This window comes from Procambarus clarkii, chromosome 63 (assembly GCF_040958095.1).
Source record: "Procambarus clarkii isolate CNS0578487 chromosome 63, FALCON_Pclarkii_2.0, whole genome shotgun sequence".
Taxonomy (NCBI): Eukaryota; Metazoa; Arthropoda; class Malacostraca; order Decapoda; family Cambaridae; genus Procambarus; species Procambarus clarkii.
In genome coordinates, this window is record NC_091212.1 from 7,035,269 (window position 1) to 7,056,871 (window position 21,603).

The 21,603-nt window shown below is 45.8% G+C and overlaps 1 protein-coding gene across 1 annotated transcript in view; it reads left to right on the forward strand.

Annotated features, from left to right (window-relative positions):
- Nucleotides 1-2,836: 2,836 nt before the first annotated feature.
- Dip-C (dipeptidase C) overlaps nt 2,837-21,603 on the forward strand; it is a 315,478-nt gene continuing 296,711 nt past the window's right edge. Inside the window, exons 1-2 of the mRNA XM_069308676.1 lie at nt 2,837-2,989; nt 13,952-14,162. Of these exons, the coding sequence (XP_069164777.1) occupies nt 2,970-2,989; nt 13,952-14,162 (231 nt within the window). The 5' untranslated portion in view covers nt 2,837-2,969. The remainder of the gene's footprint in view (nt 2,990-13,951; nt 14,163-21,603) is intronic.

The following is a 21,603-nucleotide window of genomic DNA, read 5'->3' on the forward strand; positions in this document are numbered from 1 at the left end:
GGGAAACACAGTAACAGTGTTCAAGAGAGAGAACTTGATAAACACCTCCAAAGGATACCTGATCAACCAGGCTGTAATTCACACGTCATGCTGGGAGCAGCCGCGTCAAACAGACAGCCCGTCCTCCAAACAAAGACTCAAAAGTGATTCCATCCACCCGCCAAACCCACTGTTTATGAATGAAAAACGGTTTATACACGACTCACAACTGATGACGTCCGAACACTTCCGGAACAAGTGCTTCACTGACGAATTTTGTTCGAACCACAACGCTGTAAATGCTTCACCCACGGACTACAAATACAAATAAATGCCAACAGAACTTAAACACCTAACCTAACCTATGCCTATATATGCACAATATGCTAATGCATTATAATATTAATTTATATTTGAGAAAATTCCCGTTTTGAATGAACAGCATGTTAAAATTTATGAATGCGTCTGTGGGGTCGACCGCTGGATGGAATGGACTTGAGTCGAGGACGGGTTGCAAACAACCTGGTTGACCAGTCTAGCAACCATGAGGCCTGGGCGAGGACCGGGCCGCGGGGACCCTCAGCCCTCCCCGGAGTCCTCGCAAGGTGAGGCTAGAAAGCCTAGCACCAGCCCTGATACGGGCTCTCCATAGCCTGTGTTACTTGGAACTTTTTATTCCAGGTAGCGAATCTTTAACACCAACACCAACAACACCAACAACAACAACCAGCCCTGAACGGTCCCTCCAACGACCCAGAGCTTCCTAGCTTCACCTAAGTTGTTGTTATAGATTCAGCTACTCGGAACAAGTTCCAAGTAGCACGGGCTATGGTGATCCCGTAGTGGACTTACCTGGCACAGGAGCGGTGCTGAATGGGCTGTTCACGTAAGTAATGAAGAGGGAATTATCAAGGGAAAGCGCCAAGCCATTACACTTGGAAAGGGTCAGAATAAGGATTTGGGATGGGAAGGGTGGGGGGGTGGGGGAGGGTGATGAATGTTGCCCAACCACTTGGACGGTCGGGGATTGAACGCCGACCTGCATGAAGCGAGACCGTCGCTTTACCGTCCAGTCCAAGTGGCTGGATCGTAAGTAATGAACTGATATATTTATTCACTATAATGTTGGTGCTGAATGTACCACATGGAAAAAAAACTTATTTTTACTCTGAAATGATATAATTCTATAACGAAATTGGGTCCATCTAATTACCCAAAGCCATAACTTGGTCGCTTGGATCGTCAACTTCCTGTGGCGTCAGCTGCCATACAGTTTCGTCTGATTTAGCTATAAAATCATATTATTTCAGAGTAAAAAAAAGTTTTTCCCATGTTCGACATTCAGCATCAACACTATGGTGAGTAAATGTTATATTTACTCATTACTTACGTTAGTCTCCGTGGTGCAGTGGTAAGACACTCGCCTGGAGTTCCGCGAGCGCTTTGTCATGGTTTCGTATCCTGGCCGGGGAGGATTTACTGGGCGCAAATCCTTAACTGTAGCCTGTAACACAGTAAAATGTGTACAACGGTCCCAAAACAACGATTCTTCGCGGCAGGGGATCGTATTCCAGGAACCTGCCCAAAACGCTACGCGTACTAGTGGCTGTACAAGACTGTAACAACTCTTGTATATATCTCAAAATAAAAATAATAATAATGCCATGAGGCTTCGGGTGGCTCTGAGTACCTCCACGCTCCCCTCCTGTACGGGGAATTCTCTTAAACCTCTTGGAATTACGTCGGTAAAGAAGAAATTCAACATATTTTGTTACTATAATATTTAAAATGAATGTAGAACAATGTCACTAGCAGGTCGTGATGAGCCCAGACGACTCTTTTTATTTTTATTTATTTTTTTTTTTTTTTCCTTCAGTGGTCGTACTTCGTTATCAAGTATTCTTATACTTGACTCAAAGTATAATTATTCACGCGTTGACAATGTGAACGGGTATACTTATGTCTAAGTTTCATTTCTTCTCTGGTACACGACATCTGTTTCATCATGATGAAGGTTCTGCCCGAAACGGTATGTGTGTTGGTGACTTTGCAAGAATGTAAAAATTCCAATATTATGTAATTTCACAAACCCATTGTACCTTCTTGTAAATAAATGATTATTGCTATTATTATCAATGTAGGATAAAAACCCCACACTTGTGTATTTGCGAAATTTATATAAGTAATTTACATAGTCTTTTGCACTCAACTGAGTGCTTTGTGAAGGTCTGAGTGTGTGGCGAGGACGAGACTTGCATCTCGACGTCTAATCCGCGATTAGACTACGAGATGCAAGTCTCGTCTCAATTGTAAAGTGGCAATTAATAGCCACTTTACACATACACGTTTTGGATGTATTCGGGCAGTCTATGCATTTCTTTAAGTTTATATTCCTCATTTTTGCCACGTGTGCGAGCAAATGTCAATATGCCCGAAAGGCTTTATTAGTGGCTTTAGGCATAGTAAAATCGACTTTAGTAAACAAAATTTACTAGCTCTAGAAATCCAACATTCTGTTTGTAACTCATTTTCTATGTATGTACTTTTACCTGGATAAAAAAACATTATTACTATTATTTTATTAATAATATTCTCACTGCCCATTGTACCTTCTTGTACATAAATGTATGACGCAGTAGTAAAGCACTTGTCTGGCGCTTCGCTAAACACTTTAGCCAGGTTCGTATCCTGGCCGGGGAGGATTGACTGGGCGCTAATTCTTAACCGTAGGCTCTGTTCACCCAGAAGTGTATAGGTTACATGGTTGATAAAACGATTTGGCGGGTCGTATTCCGGAGTAAAAATAGGATTAAGGACCTGCTCGAAACGCTACACGTGCTAGTGGCTTTACAAGACTGTAAAAAGTCTTGTGTATATATGTAAATAATAATATAAGAATGAGAGGGAGGTGGTGGTGGAGGAGGCCCGCGCGCTAGCCCCCGTCACAACACAGCTGGGAGGCGGTGGTGCGCAACGAGTCTCCTCCCACCATGGCTTCCAACGACAAGACGTGAGTTTTGTTTCTCAAACATTTTGTTCTGTGCTCGGCGATGACAGCTCGAGGTTGTACCGTCGATTGACTTTTATGGTGATTGGGCAGTAGCTGGGTTACATTTTGACGTTCTAAGTAGTGTGTGAAGAGCAGAACACGTGGTTACACTGGAGGGATGACGGTCAGCTGGTCAGTGCGACTTGGGGAATATTTGACATGGAAGTAAAGTTTGCGCTCGGATTTAGCCATTTTTTTCTGGGGGGGAAATATGTGTACGTTATTTTTATATTTATAGACATATTAAGTGGTAAATTGATATTTATTTTCGTACCCCGCACCGAGGAAGGCAGCCAAGGGCCGTTAACACGATTGAGATGCGCCAATATAATGTTCATTATATTTGTGGTGGCTCTTGCGTTCAACAGGCCAGTGACCTATTCTGTGTTTACTGATTCTCTGTATCTCTATCTCTATCTCTATCTCTCTCTCTCCAGCTTAATTTGTTAAAAAGAGGTTATGGGGAGAGTGCGGGAGGCTGTGTGGCAGCGCTGGTCAGGTGATTCGCTTATCAGCGGCTCCTTATCTGGTGCTGACAACGGCAGCATGTAAACAAGTTGTTTGTTGTTTTGGTGTTCTACAAAAACGTATATAATCTTGTATATAATTTAGTATAATAATATTTATATAATATATATTACATAATAATATATTATATAATATTATATAATATGTAATATACGTATTATATAATGTATATTATATAATATATATTATATACTATATATTATGTATAATATATAATTTATATATGCCTCTCCAATGTATTCACTTAGTTGTTCTCGCCTACTTGTTGAGCTTGGGCTCTTTGGACCCGCCAAACCAGTTTGCTCTCTTACCGTCAGTTGGGGACAAGTGAACGAGGTGGGGAATGTTACTTTTTGGTCAACACATATATGGAAATTAGATCTTACGTGTTATTGAATAGCTCTTGAGGAGTGTGTGTGTGTGTAGGTTTGTGTTATGTTTACATGATAAATACTAGAAACTGTGACACTTCTCCTAAGCTATCGACGTTGATTTAACCAATGTGTGTATTACGTTAGCGAGCAGGGAAGTCTTCTCGTTACCTGGACAAGGTTTTTTGTTTTTTGTTTACGGTGTTTCGCCTTGCTCAGGGTCCGGTGTGGAGGGAGTTTGGGGGGGGGGGGGGGAGGGGTTTAAACGCGTGGGCAAAAAAAAGTTATTATACACCCCTCATCCAATGTGTGTGTGTGGGGGGGGGGGGGGGAAGGGTGGAGACCTCACCATCCATCCGCTGATGGGATATGGGACCTTCCCACCCATCGGGCGATGGGGGGTAGGGGTGGGGGAGCTTTGGCCCTCCCTCCTCCCGTTGCCTGATAGGGATATTTATTTTATTCATATAAAAGAAGGTACATTGGGTTTGTGGGAATATATAGCATGGTATTTACAATCTTGTAAAGCCACTAGTACGCACAGCGTTTCGGGCATATGGAAATGTTATTTGGAGGCTACAAAAAAAAAAAAACCTAGTGCTGGAAAACCTGTTATGATGCTCTGGAGGGATTTTGGGTATGCCAGCAGTTTCCACAAGCGATTATAGGCGCGCGCACACACCCCCCCCCACACATACACACACACACACGCGTGTGTATGTGTGGGATATTAGAGATATTACAGGAAAGAGATGGTTGGGTTGACTGCATCTATCTGGACCTAAAAAATGGCTTTCGACAGTTCCACATAAGAGGTTGTTCTGGAAAATATTGGAGGAGTGACAGGTAAGCTTCTATCATGGATGAAAAATTTTCTGACTGATAGAAAAATGAGGGCAGTGATCAGAGGCAATGTATCGGACTGGAGAAATGTCACAAGTGGAGTACCACAGGGTTCAGTTCTTGCACAAGTGATGTTTATTGTCTACATAAATGATCTACTAGTTGGTATACAGAATTATATGAACATGTTTGCTGATGATGCTAAGATAATAGGAAGGATAAGAAACTTAGATGATTGTCATGCCCTTCAAGATGACCTGGACAAAATAAGTATATGGAGCACCACTTGGCAAATGGAATTTAATGTTAATAAATGCCATGTTATGGAATGTGGAATAGGAGAACATAGACCCCCACACAACCTATAAATTATGTGAGAAATCTTTAAAGAATTCTGATAAAGAAAGAGATCTAAGGGTGATTCTAGATAGTTTTCTATCACCTGAGGACCACATAAAGAATATTGTGCGAGGAGCCTATGCCACGCTTTCTAACTTTAGAATTGCTTTTAAATACATGGATGGCGATATACTAAAGAAATTGTTCACGACTTTTGTTAGGCCAAAGCTAGAATATGCAGCGGTTGTGTGGTGCCCATATCTTAAGAAGCACATCAACAAACTGGAAAAGGTGCAAAGACATGCTACTAAGTGGCTCCCAGAACTGAAGGGCAAGAGCTACGAGGAGAGGTTAGAGGCATTAAATATGCCAAAACTAGAAGACAGAAGAAAAAGAGGTGATATGATCACTACATACAAAATAGTAACAGGAATTGATAAAATCGATAGGGAAGATTTCCTGAGACCTGGAACTTTAAGAACAAGAGGTCATAGATATAAACTAGCTAAACACAGATGCCGAAGAAATATAAGAAAATTCACTTTCGCAAACAGTGGTAGACGGTTGGAACAAGTTAGGTGAGAAGGTGGTGGAGGCCAAGACCGTCAGTAGTTTCAAAGTGTTATATGACAGAGTGCTGGGAAGACGGGACACCACGAGTGTAGCTCTCATCCTGTAACTACACTTGGGTAATTACACACACACACACAGGGGCATGGGGGCCTCGTAGGGGCCTGGTAGCCTGGTGGATAGCGCGCAGGACTCGTAATTCTGTGGCGCGGGTTCGATTCCCGCACGAGGCAGAAACAAATGGGCAAAGTTTTTTCACCCTGAATCCCCCTGTTACCTAGCAGTAAATAGGTACCTGGGAGTTAGTCAGCTGTCACGGGCTGCTTCCTGGTGTGTGTGGTGTGGGAAAAAAAGTAGTAAACAGTTGACTGACAGTTGAGAGGCGGGTCGAAAGAGCAAAGCTCAACCCCCCCACAAGCTCGGCTAGATGAATACACCCATGGAGGCCAAAACGTCAGTAGTTTCAAAACTTTATACGACAAAGAGTGCTGGGAAGACGGGACACCACGAACGTAGCTCTCGGCCTGTAACTACATACAGGTAATTACATGCATCCATCCACATATATGCACATGGGCATACATACACGCACACAACCTAAAGGTTCCAGGTTCTATTCATGATCTCGCTATTCACAGGAACCCGGGAGAGAGGCAACTGTTGTGGGTGGCTTCTGGGTGGGGGGGAGGGGAATCGGTAATTGGTAAAGGGGAACCTCGATAAGCCTAATAGTCTTGTCTCCGATAATCAGAAACTGAATATACTCTTTTTGCATACATGCAGGCACGTACACATACATGCATACAAACATGTGCATGTGCGCACACATGTACATATGCATGCATAGTGTACATGCATATGTACATGTGTGAAAGTTGTGAAAGACAGGGGCCTTAAGAAGACTTTGATAAAGCCGCCTTCAAACGCCATAGCAACTTCTAATTCATTTGACGTTTTGGAGGACGAGTGCTGTGGAGAGACTGTGGATCGCGCAAAAGGGAAAGCAACGAAGAGAAAGGAAGCGCAGGCCCCTCAGAAAGTAAAGGAAGTACCTAAGCAAACATTAGTTGTGGGAGATTCCCAGATAAGGTATTTGGATAGAACGTTTTGTGCTAGAGATAGGGGGAACAGGTTAAGGGTTTGCTATCCCGGAGCTGGCATTGGTGATATTATAAACAACATGAAAGATATTATGGCTGGTAATGGGAACAATCCCATTATTTGCATTAGCGTGGGAGGAAATGATGTTGGTCGAGTTAGGAGTGAGGAACTGATTCAGAGGTATAAAACAGCCATAGAGTTAGTTAGGAGCAAGGGAGGAATCCCGATCATATGTGGCATTCTTCCAAGAAAGGGAGTGGGAAATGAATGGATATCGAGGGCACTTGGTGTCAATTGCCGGCTGGAAAGATATTGCAAATCAAATGCAATATCTTTCATAGACAACTGGGAACACTTCTATGGAAGAAATGAAATGTATGCTCGTGATGGGGTGCATCTATCGAGAGCTGGGGTTGTTGCTGTTGCGAACTCGTTAGAAGAAGTGGTTAGAGGTGTTTGTTTGGGTTTAAACTGTTAGTAGATAGAGGTATGGGAATTGATTTGGAGGAAGGAGGTAATAAAAGTATGTGTTTGTGGGAGAAAGGAATTGGCAAAACGATCAGGGAAAGAGAAGGTCCGCAAAATAACAATTCACTTAGGGTATATTACACTAACAGTAGAAGTCTAAGAAATAAAATTGACGAATTAAATGCTCTTGTCTGCACAGAAAAAATAGATATTATTGCACTTACCGAAACGTGGATGAATGTAGAAAATAGAGAACTATTAGCTGAATATCAAATATATGGATTTAAACTATTTCACACAGATAGATATATTAGACGAGGAGGTGGAGTAGCCATATATGTTAGGGACAATTTGAAATGTAGTCTCAAAGAGGGAATCAAAACAGAGCCACACACAGAAACTATTTGGATTGAATTAAACGAAAAAGCTAATAATATTATAATAGGAGTAATATATAGGCCACCAAATTTAGACAGAATGGAAGCAAAGCATCTATGGGATGAAATATCTAGAGCATCTAGATCTAACAGTATTTATGTCATGGGTGACTTTAATTTTAGCGGAATAAACTGGTTGAACAAAACAGGGAATAGTGAAGCAGAAGATTTTCTAGAATTAATTGACGATTGCTTTCTTACGCAACACATTAAGGAACCAACACGGGAAAATAATATTTTAGATTTAGTGTTAACAAACAGGGAAACGCAAATTAATGACATCGAAATAGGGAGTGAGCTAGGGAGCAGTGATCACAAAGAAATCAGATTTAGCATAGAATGGAATAGACCAGTAGGAGAAAATTCTGTTAAAGTGCCAGATTTTCGAAAAGCTGATTTTAATAGCCTAAGAAATTTTTTGGGTCAAATTGATTGGAAAGTCTTGGGTATGGGGTGTGGGCCGGTCTTGGAGCGAGACATGAACCCAGCGATAGGTGACTTAAATGGGGATTTCGATGTGGATTCAATATATAACTTATTTAAGAATATTCTAAACAAAGCACAGGAACGTAGTATACCATACAAATTGAATAGATCGAATACTAATGACCCAAAGTGGATAACAAAGAATTTGAAGAACCTTATAGGTAAAAAGAGAGCTTGGTACAAAAGGATTAAAAATGGGGAGGTCACTTTAGAACAGGAATTCATACAACTGGTTAGAAATGTTAAAAAAGAGATAAGGAAAGCAAAAAGAAACTATGAAGTTCGCATAGCAGGGCAAGCAAAGACAAATCCTAAAGGGTTTTTTCAGTTATATCGTACTAAGACTAGGGAAAGGATAGGTCCATTAAAAACTGAGACAGGTCAAATAACAGATAGCGATGAAGAGATGAGTAGTATTTTTAATAAATATTTTGTATCTGTATTTACTAAAGAGGAACTTAACAATATGCCTTCAGCCGAACAAGTCTATGTGGGTGGGGACGAGGACAGGTTGACGAGTTTAGCAGTTACCAGGGAGGATGTTCTTAAACAAATAGTAAAACTCAAACCAAACAAATCCCCAGGGCCGGATGAAGTGTTTGCCAGGGTGCTTAAAGAATGCAAAGAGGAGCTTTGTGACCCACTGTCAACCATATTTAATAAATCAATAGAGTCAGGCAGAGTGCCAGAGTTTTGGAAAGTTGCTAATGTGATACCAGTTTTTAAGAAAGGAGATAGATCACTTGCGTCTAACTATCGACCAATTAGCCTAACGTCTATTGTGGGAAAGTTACTCGAATCTATAATAGCAAATAAAATTCGTCTTCATCTTGAAAAACATAAATTAATAATTGAGTCGCAACATGGTTTTATAAATGGCCGTTCATGTTTAACAAATTTGTTATCTTTTTATTCTAGCATTGTTGAGGCAGTTGATAGTGGTAAGGATTGCGATGTTGTATACCTTGACTTTAGCAAAGCTTTTGATACAGTGCCACATGAAAGACTGATTAAAAAAATAGTCTCATGGTATTGGGGGTGCTATATTAAGCTGGATTAGGGCATGGCTATACCAAAGGAAACAGAGAGTTAGTATAAATGGAATCAAGTCAGAGTGGGAAAATGTTGTAAGTGGAGTGCCTCAAGGCTCTGTCCTGGGACCTCTGTTGTTTATAATATATATAAATGATTTAGATTCAGGTTTGAGTAGCAACATTTGCAAATTTGCCGATGATACGAAAATCGGTAGGGAAATTAATTCGGAGGAGGACTCACTATCACTTCAAGTTGATCTAGATAGGGTTTTGAAATGGTCAAAGGATTGGCAGATGCAGTTTAATGCTGATAAATGTAAAGTTCTGAGGTTAGGTAATGATGATAGAGTTACAAGATACGAGCTAGATGGTGTTGTGATTGCGAAGTCGGATTGCGAAAGGGATCTGGGAGTTATGATTAGTAAGAATTTAAAACAAAAGGATCAATGTATAAATGTTCGTAATAAGGCAAATCGGACACTTGGATTTATTAATCGCAGCGTTAGTAACAAGACACCTGGTGTGGTTCTCAAGCTATATCTTGCTCTAGTTAGGCCCCATTTAGATTATGCAGTTCAGTTTTGGTCGCCATATTATAGAATGGATATAAATTCACTTGAACGTGTCCAGCGTAGGATGACTAAGTTAATTCCCCAAATTAGAAATCTTTCATATGAAGAAAGATTAACAAAGCTTAAGTTGCATTCACTGGAAAGGCGAAGAGTTAGGGGTGACATGATAGAGGTTTACAAGTGGATGAATGGACATAACCGGGGGGATATTAATAGGGTATTAAAAGTATCAACACAGGACAGAACACGAAACAATGGATATAAATTGGATAAGTTTAGATTTAGGAAAGACTTGGGTAAATACTGGTTCAGTAACAGGGTTGTTGATTTGTGGAACCAATTGCCGCGTAACATTGTGGAGGTGGGGTCCCTCGATTGTTTCAAGCACGGGTTGGACAAGTATATGAGTGGGATTGGGTGGTTATAAATAGGAGCTGCCTCGTATGGGCCAATAGGCCTTCTGCAGTTACCTTTGTTCTTATGTTCTTATGTTCTTAGTGTACATACACATGTACATAGACATGTACACATACATATGCATGAATACTGTTCATACACTTGTATACATACAAGTACATATGCATGTGTAGTGTACATACACATGTACATATGCATGCATACTCTACATATGTGTACATACATGTGCATGTACAGTTCGCATGCATATGTACATGAACACAAACATGTACATATGCATGCGTACTGTACATACACATGTACACAGACATGTACTGTACATACACATGTACACAGACATGTACATATGCATACGTACTGTACAAACACGTATGGCAATAGAATATTTAATGTACACTGTTAGTCTAGGCTGGTAATAGAATATTTAGCTCCAATGTTACAATCTCGCTCAACCAACCACAAAGCCGAGATAATAAAGTCAAAAGTTTGCCACAAGACTGTTCCCTGAACTTGTAGAACTGAACTGCGGGTAGAGGCGGGGAGCACGAGACTTTACCATGCTGGAAATAGAGGCAAATGGATGACATGATCACAACATGCATGATCCCTAGAGACAGTGATAAAGTAGGCAGAACCGAAATATTTAGCATGAAGAGCCGAGCAGCACCAGGGTGAAACTGGCTGGGATAAATCCCAAGGGAAGGGTGACTGGGTATGGGTGGACACTAGGAACTGGCACGTGGCAAATGGCTGCAAGAGATCACTTCTTTAGTGTAAGACTAGTGAGCAAGTAGGGGTAGAGGGGAAGGTTACAGCTAGCTCCTCTGCAGGCTAGCTCCTCCTCCGCTGCAGGCTAGCTCCTCCATATGTACTTTCACGAGTTGGTGCGGTGAAAAACGAGAGTGCCAGGCGCCATTGCAGCAGGAAACCGGTGGCTGAAAGATACGGGCCCAAGAGCTAAACCTCATCCTTCAAGCGTGTATAAGAGTACACACAGGCGTGCCTATGCACATTCCAGTCTGCTTATGCAGGTGGCATGACTGCTGATAGGAGCCTCAAGAAGACAGTCTGGCTTGGCGCCTTCTCACAACGGCTTCACCTTCAGATTACTATACACCATGAAGCTGAGAAATACATCCGCAGCGTGAAATGTGCCGCGGATGTATTTTAAAAGCACGAAGCTGGAGGTATAACCAAGCTGGGGCCCCAGAGCTGAGCTTCACCATGATGAAACAGGCTGGGATGGGGCGGAGGGTGACAATATCAAGACTGATTCTCGGGTAAAATTTCGCGAGATATACAAGTGAGAAATGTTTGCATTTCAGTAATCACAGCATGAGGCAATATGGCTGGCCACTGGAAACTCAGATGAGTTGTAGGGAGGGAAGGAAATACTTGGGCTGTACGCGGGTGCTTACCTAAGGCAAACAATAAGCACTGTTAGGTAAGCACCCCAGTATAAGCCTAAGGCAAACACTCGCACATAATGAACTAAAAGAGGTGATAACAGGTGTTGCATATGTTGCCACGTCTGGGAGCAGCCTTCAGAGATCAAGAGAAAACATCGTTCATAACATTCACCACCTACGTAAGACCCGTACAAGGATAAGCAGCGCCAGCATGTAAACTACACCTCTCCAAATTTACATTGAAAGTCCCACAAAATTTTCGACGTTCCCTTCGCAAGACTGACACTTAAGTGAACTAAACATCCACCCCCCCCCCATGCTAGAAATATAACAGGGAAAGACGTAAGTATTTTGTATGCCGTGATTATGGAATCTGTTCTCGGTGACGTTTGAGTCCCAGCAACCTTTACTTGTAACTCGTGCCTCTCAACTCTGGGAGGTGTTCACCAGGGGGTAATTTACCTCTTGTAAATGTCACAGGCTGCAAATACTAGACAAACAAGCAATAAACAGTTGGCACTAATTACGGCAGTTCTGGTAAAAGGCAAAGATAATAATACGGAGGTAATCAGGAGGTCGAACACCTTTTACACAGAGATCAGATGCAAAGTTTTTCAATGTGTGTGTGCGTGTGTGTCCGGCTTGATGATTGGTTTAGGCCGTGAATTATAAATGAGGTCGAGAGACTAGTGATTCGTGCTGGTATTTGATGTTGGATTACTCTGTTGAACTTTCAATGTTACTTCGTGGAAAAGTTTATCTTTTAAATGTGAAAATTTTATATAAAATATGTATATGTATATGTATGTATGTATGTTTAATATTTTTTATAAAGCTTCGGAAATTTGGGGTAAAGTGACAGGTATCTGTATTTGCAGGTGCCTGGGTGGGGCTTTTTACCCGGATATTAATAGGCTTTTTAAATATATTGAAACTATTGACCTGGGTAAATACTGGTTTGGAAACAGGGTTGTTCGTTAAACGGGACGAATTACCTGATAACTGCCGTGGGATCGCTGGGTTGTTTAAATTGTAGGATAGACATATGAAGAGTGTGGGTGGACGTACCTAACTACGTTAATACAAATATGGGTGGATATAATTGGGAACTGCCTGGAGTAGGCCAGTAGGCCTGCTGAAGGTTCCTTTATTCTTCACGTGTTGTGGGTTTGTAACAGTGTAACACCCCCAATTGTAACACCACTATAATGGAACACTAAACTAATAATGTAAACACTACTTATCCTGAGTAATACTTCCCCATTGGTTGCACTTGGTAACACTGTTATGGGCTGACATATGATGGTTACACCGGGACTACAAAGTACACTGCCAATAAGGAAATGCTAACACAAGGATTAAATACGCTGCCACCATCTGCCTTTGACCATTGAGACTATATCAAGCAACGAGGCAAGAAACATTGCTTGACTTGGAGAGTACTTTCTATGACTGTCATTAATTATGAAAACAGTTGTCAGCCACTATATCCAAAAGGCTAAGAGGATTCAACAATTGACACAGACGGGAAATTTACAAGAGTTTATTGAGACCAAAATTATGTCAATCACCACTTATAAATCCTACTCTAACACTGGCAAAAAGTTACGAAATTTGGACATGGAACAAAACCTCAGAGATCACACACGTTACCTTAAGACCTGTCTCTCCCTGGCCGAGATGGTCTTCACAGCCCTCTCTGGACCCCGGTGTCCGGCACTCTGTCCTTACTAAGTCCCTATAGGACCTCTATATACAACCCCCACAGGGGGGAGGGGGAGATCTGCTGTTGCTACCTGCCCCAAGAATGTAAAAGCTCGGCCACACGTGTACAAACACTCAAGAAATATTTCAATAAGCTTGTTTGACATTCACCATACACTCTTCAAGAGAGGAGTTATTAATTACATGTGTGACTGACCTCTGACCTGGCCAAAAGGGGGAGATCCAGGGATGTTTACACATAAGAATCTGGAGTCTAATTCCCTTGCATGAAATATTACATACTTGAAACTATGCTGACTAAGACTAACCCAGGAATTTTTAATCAATATACAAGATAAACCGGAGGTCATCTGGGCTGACCTCTTGGAGAAGGCTTCCCTGGGTGTGAACTCTAAGGGGGGGGGGAGGTCCTGGGTGTTACAACAGCTAGGTGCAGGAGGAGTCTGCAACACAGCTAGGTGCAACACAGGTGCAGGAGTCTGCAACACAGCTAGGTGCAGGAGTTTGCATCATAGCTAGGTGCAACACGGCTAGGTGCAGGAGGAGCCATACACGTGTGTGTACATAGGGGTTACTGTGTGCTAACTACTACATGTTGATAACGTGTACTGTACACTCCCCAGGCCCGCAGCTCCCCGCTACGCCGCCGGGGCCGCCTACTTCGACATGGGCGAGCACACGCTCAGGGTGCCCATGACCCTGCACGCCGAGAACCGCCAGCGCCTCCTCAAGCGCTTGGTCAAACATAACCCGGCCCCCAGGAGTGTGGTGCTCCTTCAAGGTGGCGAGGACACCACCCGCTACTCCGCCGACGCTGACATCATCTTCCGCCAGGTAAGTCTTCTTCTAGTGGTTACCTTGAGGTGCTTCCGGGGCTTAGTGCCCCCGCGGCCCGGTCGTCGACCAGGCCTCCACGTGGTCCTCAAGATTTCCACTCGTCAAGAAACTCTCGTTGGTGGTGTTATAGATTCAGCTACTGGGAGCAGAACGTTCGAGGTAGCACGGGCCATGGTCAGCCCGTAGTGGACTTACCTGGCACAGGAGCGGGGCTGGAACTGGTTATCTTGAGATGATTACGGGGCTTTTTAGTGTCCCCACGGCCCGGTCCTCGACCAGGCCTCCACCCCCCAGGAAGCAGCCCGTGACAGCTGACTAACTCCCAGGTAGCTATTTACTGCTAGGTAACAGGGGCATAGGGTGAAAGAAACTCTGCCCATTGTTTCTCGCCGGCGTCCGGGATCGAACCCGGGACCATAGGATCACAAGTCCAGCGTGCTGTCCGCTCGGCCGACCGGCTCCAACACGGCTGGTACACACTCATAAGAAACTCTCACACTAAGGTGCGCTTATGCTAACTTATCAGAGGACCCAAAACAGAAAATGGGACATTGTGTCAATTCCTCGAGTCGCTACTATTTCCTAGTACATCGATTTGGTTACATTCATTACTTGGTTAGCTTTAGGTTAGATTTAATTTGTATTTAATTATCTTGATTTTTTTTTGTTAATTTTGCCATTTGATTTGGTTATAAAAGGTAAGTTTCATTTTTTGCACTTAAGTATAACTGAGTATAACTTAGTTATACTTAATTTCAGAGAGTATAGTATAGTACTGAGTAGGTACAGCAGGAGCATGAGCTGGCAGAGGGGAGCCCTGCGGTAGGCTTCTTGGACCATCCTTGGCAGGTTCTGTTTCAAGAATGACTAAATTATACATCGGCAAATTCTATTTGTAAAACTGACCATTTTGGCATAACCGACGCTACCTGGTAGTCGTCGTAGTATACTTGATAGTGGTAGTATGTTATTTTTAATATTAATTTATCTAACTTGAATCTGCTGTTAAGATTGGGTTTTCTTGATGAATACTCGACATCCTTTAAATATATATATATATTGTGACGGTAACGCGTTGGTGTTCGGCTGTTCAAAAGCTAGGGGTATGGCCTCGTCACATATAGAAACAAAAAATAGAAAATCTGGAACTTCGTCTGTGGTAAGGTAATGGGAAGACACACAAAACACAAGTAAATTTAACAATGAAATTTTAATTACGTTAGAAAAGCAAAACATGAATAAAATGGACATACAAATTCGTATCATAAAATCAATCGATCAAAATAATAAGAATAAGCAAATGGCAAAATGAAGAGTTACGTTAAGACAAGTGAGTAATAACAAGTGTATAACAATGTAAATATGGGTGCAGGAATATTGGCTTTAAGCTGCCACCTCTCTTAGTACACGTAAGCCACAGCTTAGTCTACCAACGAGACATGTTAACTTGTTGAAAGCACTGGATATTCTGAGGTCTGGCGGTCGTGTGGCCCCAGACATCAGGTAGTGTGGTGGGTGGAGGGCAGGTGCAACTGGACCCGCAGCCAATCAGCGATGGGCAGGCGACAGACAGGTAGTTTGGCGGTTCGAGGTGGAGCAGGTGTTCCTGGCTGCATACGTTTTGCGCTCTGGCAAACCTTGGAGATGTTGTCTTTGTTGGATATTTCTTCCATATTAGTTGTATATAGATTTATAACGACGAATTTTGGAGGGAAGAGCAGGCTCAATCTCTTGAAGGAGATTATCGTCACGATATATAAATAAATATATATATAATATATATATATATATATATATATATATATATATATATATATATATATATATATATATATATATATATATATATATATAATTATAATAATTTCTTCAATTCTACCAACTGCTTCTTTCGACAAAGCCTCTCCTCTGTTGCAGGATAAAATAGTTTTTGATTGTATTTAATCTGATATACAATATTGTTCACTATACATCGTATTTATCTAATGATCAATTAAAGTATTTTTAGTGCACCAGTCCAGCTCTCATTACTGAGCTACAATTCTTTACAAATCTCAAAATAGAATTAAGAATGCTGTCATGTTCTTGCGTCGAGGACAGCTGGTGGAGGGAGGGAGGGACACTCTTGCCTTGTCTGATACAAACTACCTTATTCCCCCTAAGCTGGAGGAATAGGAGGAGGAGCCTAGGAGCTTAGTCCCGCCCTGTAGGGTGTCACGGGTTATATTGTGGAGTGCACAAAGTCCCCCAGACAAGCCTCAACCACCCTCTTCCCCACCTCCCCCCCAACACCACCACAATTGGCCTGATGCTGTCAGCTGTTGTCCTCGCTTTGTCGCCTATTTTTAAATTGTCTGAAGGCATTGAAGCAAACGGACTTTTGACAGGCTGACGGCCCTCGTCAGCCTGTCAATTCGAACTTAGTTACTGTCTGACAACATATCATTGGGCTTGTCTATCAAGATTTATTCCCACTTGACCATTCAATTATTCTGTAATGCCTAGGTATGATACCCCCGCTCATGCACTAGGCTGCCCCCCGCCCACCCGCCCCCTCTACACCCAGACCACTTTTGTGTCTTCCTCACTTCTAAAGCCTAGTGTACAGTAACGCTCACAGCTCGTGGGCCTTCAAGACGAAGTTTCACATACAAATGTAGTAAGAGTTGTCTGTGCTAATAGCAATGGTTGAAGCGATCACAAACTAACCTGCCACCAAGTTCCAGAGGGATATATATATAATATAATATATAATATAATATATAATTCAGTTGCATATAGTCCTGGGGACCATTCAGGCTTGTTCGCATATATATATAATATTTAGTCTTAGACCCTAATCAGTGTCTGAGCGTGGCTCCAGCTCTCAGTCTCTTGTTGTATGGGCACTCGGCTCCTAACGATGACTGGCCGGTAACCTATCAGTGTAGACTCGTAGCTTCTGTCCTCCTCCCTCCCCCCAAAAACAATCTCGTGTTGTGTTTGAGTGTGTGCAGGGACGTCGTCTCTTCCACACAACAACAGCAGCAGCAGCAGCGATGTTAGTTACCCGACTACACCATTAGGTCACTTCTTACTGATTGTGCTCTCATTACTGATCACTTTGGTTATGCACCGTTTGTCTGTGCAATTTTAGGTCATGCCACATATGCACGTGTACCACTTTTCGTCATGCCACATATGCACGTGTACCACTTTTCGTCATGCCACATATGCACGTGTACCACTTTTCGTCATGCCACATATGCACGTGTACCACTTTTCGTCATGCCACATATGCACGTGTACCACTTTTCGTCATGCCACATATGCACGTGTACCACTTTTCGTCATGCCACATATGCACGTGTACCACTTTTCGTCGTGCCACATATGCACGTGTACCACTTTTCGTCATGCCACATATGCACGTGTACCACTTTTCGTCATGCCACATATGCACGTGTACCACTTTTCGTCATGCCACATATGCACGTGTACCACTTTTTGTCATGCCACATTTGTACGTGTGCCACTTTTGGTCATGCCAATAGACCGGGTGTCGTGGTCTTGGGAGGCCGGGGTACACGGCCCCCCCCGGGTCTTGGGGGGGGGGGGGCGGGGTACACGGCCCCCCCCCCGGGTCTTAGGGGGGGGCGGGGAACACGGCCCCCCCGGGTCTTGGGGGGGGGGGCCGGGGTATACGCCCCCCCCCGGGTCTTGGGGGGGGGGGCCGGGGTATACGCCCCCCCCGGGTCTTGGGGGGGGGGGGCCGGGGTACACGCTAAGACGTGAGGTAAAGCCAGTTAGATACATCTAAGGTGGTGTAAAGCTCGTCTAGGTAAAGCTTGGGGTTCAGTCAGCGGGGTGGGGGGGGGGGAGTACGGGTGTGTTTTGCTTTGTTTTGTTTGGCTGTGTTGAACTGCCAAGTGTGTGTGTGTGTGTGTGTGTGTGTGTGTGTGTGTGTGGCGGACACTGTCAAGGTTGACTGGGAAGGTTGCCACACAGGAGTGGCATGTAGGCTGATATTAATAGTACTCAGTGTGTGTGCGTGTGTGTGTACTCGCCTATTTGTGGTTGCGGGGGTTGAGCTCTGGCTCTTTGGTCCCGCCTCTCAAACGTCAATCAACAAGTGTACAGATTCCTGAGCCTATTGGGCTCTTATCATATCTACACTTACACACACTACACAGTTTTAAGTGTAGATATGATAGAGCCCAGTAGGCTCGGGAACCTGTACACCAGTTGATTGACGGTTGAGAGGCGGGACCAGAGAGCCAGAGTTCAACCCCCCACAAGCACACCTCAGGTGAATACAAACCAGAGAAGATGGTGGAACAAGGGGGCGATAGAATAACGTAAAATGATTCTAAGGAAAAAAATTGCTAAGATGGACGAAGATGGACCGCTCAAAATGAAGAACAACAAGTCAACAAGGCTGGAAGCGGAGGGAGGGAGGGGGGGGGGGAGTGGGGGGTTGTTTACCCCTACACAGGGGGTGGGGGACGTGGCTGGTACATCCCCCCCCTCCCCCACCACGACACTACCATCCTCCCCCACCACGACACTACCATCCCCCCCTCCCCCACCACGACACTACCATCCCCCCCCTCCCCCACCACGACACTACCATCCCCCCCCCCTCCCCCACCACGACACTACCATCCTTGGTCACAATAATAACAACAACATATACCCCCCCTCTCCCCCCCCCCTCACCGTACGTGCCTCCATATGTAGCCGCCACACTGAATGAATAATCAATTGCAGCGTTGCCAAATCCTTCATGCCCGGGCGATACAAAAAAACATTTAACACACCGAAAACAGATCAGACTTTTGTGAGGGACGAAGTATTATGGAGATATGTGAGCGGCGCCTTCGCTCGCGCGCGCGCGCGCGCGCACACACACACACACACACACACACACACACACACACACACACACACACACACACTAACTACACAGTTTTGGGTGTGTGTGTACTCACCTAAGGTGTGCTTGCGGGGGTTGAACTCTGGCTCTCTGGGCCCGCCTCTCAACCGTCAATCAACAGTTGTACAGGTTCCTGAGCCTACTGGGCTCTATCATATCTACTCTTGAAACTGTGTATGAAGTCAGCCTCCACCACATAACAAATGGAAATGCACTAGGAAGTTAACTACTCTGACACTGAAAACATTCTTTCTAATGTGTGTGTGTACAGGTGCACTCTTTCTCTGCATGGGCGAGGGAGGGAGAGGGAGGGAGGGAGAGGGAGGGAGAGAGAGAGGGAGGGAGAGAGAGAGCACGAGCATGACTAATAATGCACCGGGGGTGTGTTAACCTTTATAACCAAGTAGTAGTGATGAACGACACTGGTGCCGTTGTCAACAGGGAACTGTCGTCGGTGACGGGTAGTTCGCTACACTAGTCAATCACCTTCTCTCTTCACGCCTTATGGTTTGTTTGTCTCCTCTAAGTTTCCGTCTTGAACGACTTGTGTGTCTCTCTCTTCAGTAGCTGCATCCTGGACCTTTGTGATCTGGAGTGCCAGGGATCTTATCTTGAGGTTATCTTGAGATGATTTCAGGGCTTTAGTGTCCCCGCGGCCCGGTCCTCGACCAGGCCTCCACCCCCAGGAAGCAGCCCGTGACAGCTGACTAACACCCAGGTACCTATTTTACTGCTAGGTAACAGGGGCATAGGGTGAAAGAAACTCTGCCCAATGTTTCTCGCCGGCGCCTGGGATCGAACCCAGGACTACAGGATCACAAGTCCAGCGTGCTGTCCGCTCGGCCGACCGGCTCCCGTGTGTAAATGCTGTCAGATGCGGGTTATTTCCAACAGTTATTGTTCAATTTTCGTCCAATTTGGGTGCCCATTTGGTGCTCTTCTTGCCCCCTTTTTCCTCTATAATTTCAAGGAGGTTTTGATTCCTTTTGAGAGGTTGATGAGTGTCTGAGCAGCGTAGACAAGGACGAGTCTTGTCGCGTTGGTTGGCAGCTGCCTCGTGTCCCGATATAGCTGGTGGCGGTGCTTCCCCTTGTGGGGGCCAGTGTGGGCGGGCCTGGTCAGGTGGGGGGCCAGTGTGGGCGGGCCTGGTCAGGTGGGGGGGGGGCCAGTGTGGGCGTGCCTGGTCAGGTGGGGGGGGCCAGTGTGGGCGTGCCTGGTCAGGTGGGGGGGCCAGTGTGGGCGTGCCTGGTCAGGTGGGGGGGGGGGCCAGTGTGGGCGGGCCTGGTCAGGTGGGGGGGCCAGTGTGGGCGTGCCTGGTCAGGTGGGGGGGGGCCAGTGTGGGCGGGCCTGGTCAGGTGGGGGGGGGCCAGTGTGGGCGTGCCTGGTCAGGTGGGGGGGGGGCCAGTGTGGGCGGGCCTGGTCAGGTGGGGGGGGGGCCAGTGTGGGCGTGCCTGGTCAGGTGGGGGGGGGCCAGTGTGGGCGGGCCTGGTCAGGTGGGGGGGGGGGCCAGTGTGGGCGTGCCTGGTCAGGTGGGGGGGGCCAGTGTGGGCGTGCCTGGTCAGGTGGGGGGGGGCCAGTGTGGGCGGGCCTGGTCAGGTGGGGGGGGGCCAGTGTGGGCGGGCCTGGTCAGGTGGGGGGGGCCAGTGTGGGCGGGCCTGGTCAGGTGGGGGGGGGGGCCAGTGTGGGCGTGCCTGGTCAGGTGGGGGGGGGCCAGTGTGGGCGGGCCTGGTCAGGTGGGGGGGGGGCCAGTGTGGGCGTGCCTGGTCAGGTGGGGGGGGGGGGGCCAGTGTGGGCGTGCCTGGTCAGGTGGGGGGCCAGTGTGGGCGTGCCTGGTCAGGTGGGGGGGCCAGTGTGGGTGTACCTGGTCAGGTAGGGGGGGGCCAGTGTGGGCTTACCTGGTCAGGTAGGGGGGGGGCCAGTGTGGGCGTACCTGGTCAGGTGGGGGGGGGGCCAGTGTGGGCGGGCCTGGTCAGGTGGGGGGGGGGCCAGTGTGGGCGGGCCTGGTCAGGTGGGGGCCAGTGTGGGCGTGCCTAGTCAGGTGGGGGGGGCCAGTGTGGGCGTGCCTGGTCAGGTGGGGGAGGGCCAGTGTGGGCGTGCCTTGTCAGGTGGGGGGCCAGTGTGGGTGTGCCTGGTAAGGTGGAGGGTTCCATGGGCGTGCCTGGTAAGGTGGAGGGTTCCATGGGCGTGCCTGGTAAGGTGGAGGGTTCCGTGGGCGTGCCTGGTAAGGTGGAGGGTTCCGTGGGCGTGCCTGGTAAGGTGGAGGGTTCCGTGGGCGTGCCTGGTAAGGTGGAGGGTTCCGTGGGCGTGCCTGGTAAGGTGGAGGGTTCCGTGGGCGTGCCTGGTAAGGTGGAGGGTTCCGTGGGCGTGCCTGGTAAGGTAGAGGGTTCCGTGGGCGTGCCTGGTAAGGTGGAGGGTTCCGTGGGCGTGCCTGGTAAGGTGGAGGGTTCCGTGGGCGTGCCTGGTAAGGTGGAGGGTTCCGTGGGCGTGCCTGGTAAGGTGGAGGGTTGTTTGGGCTGATTCCTT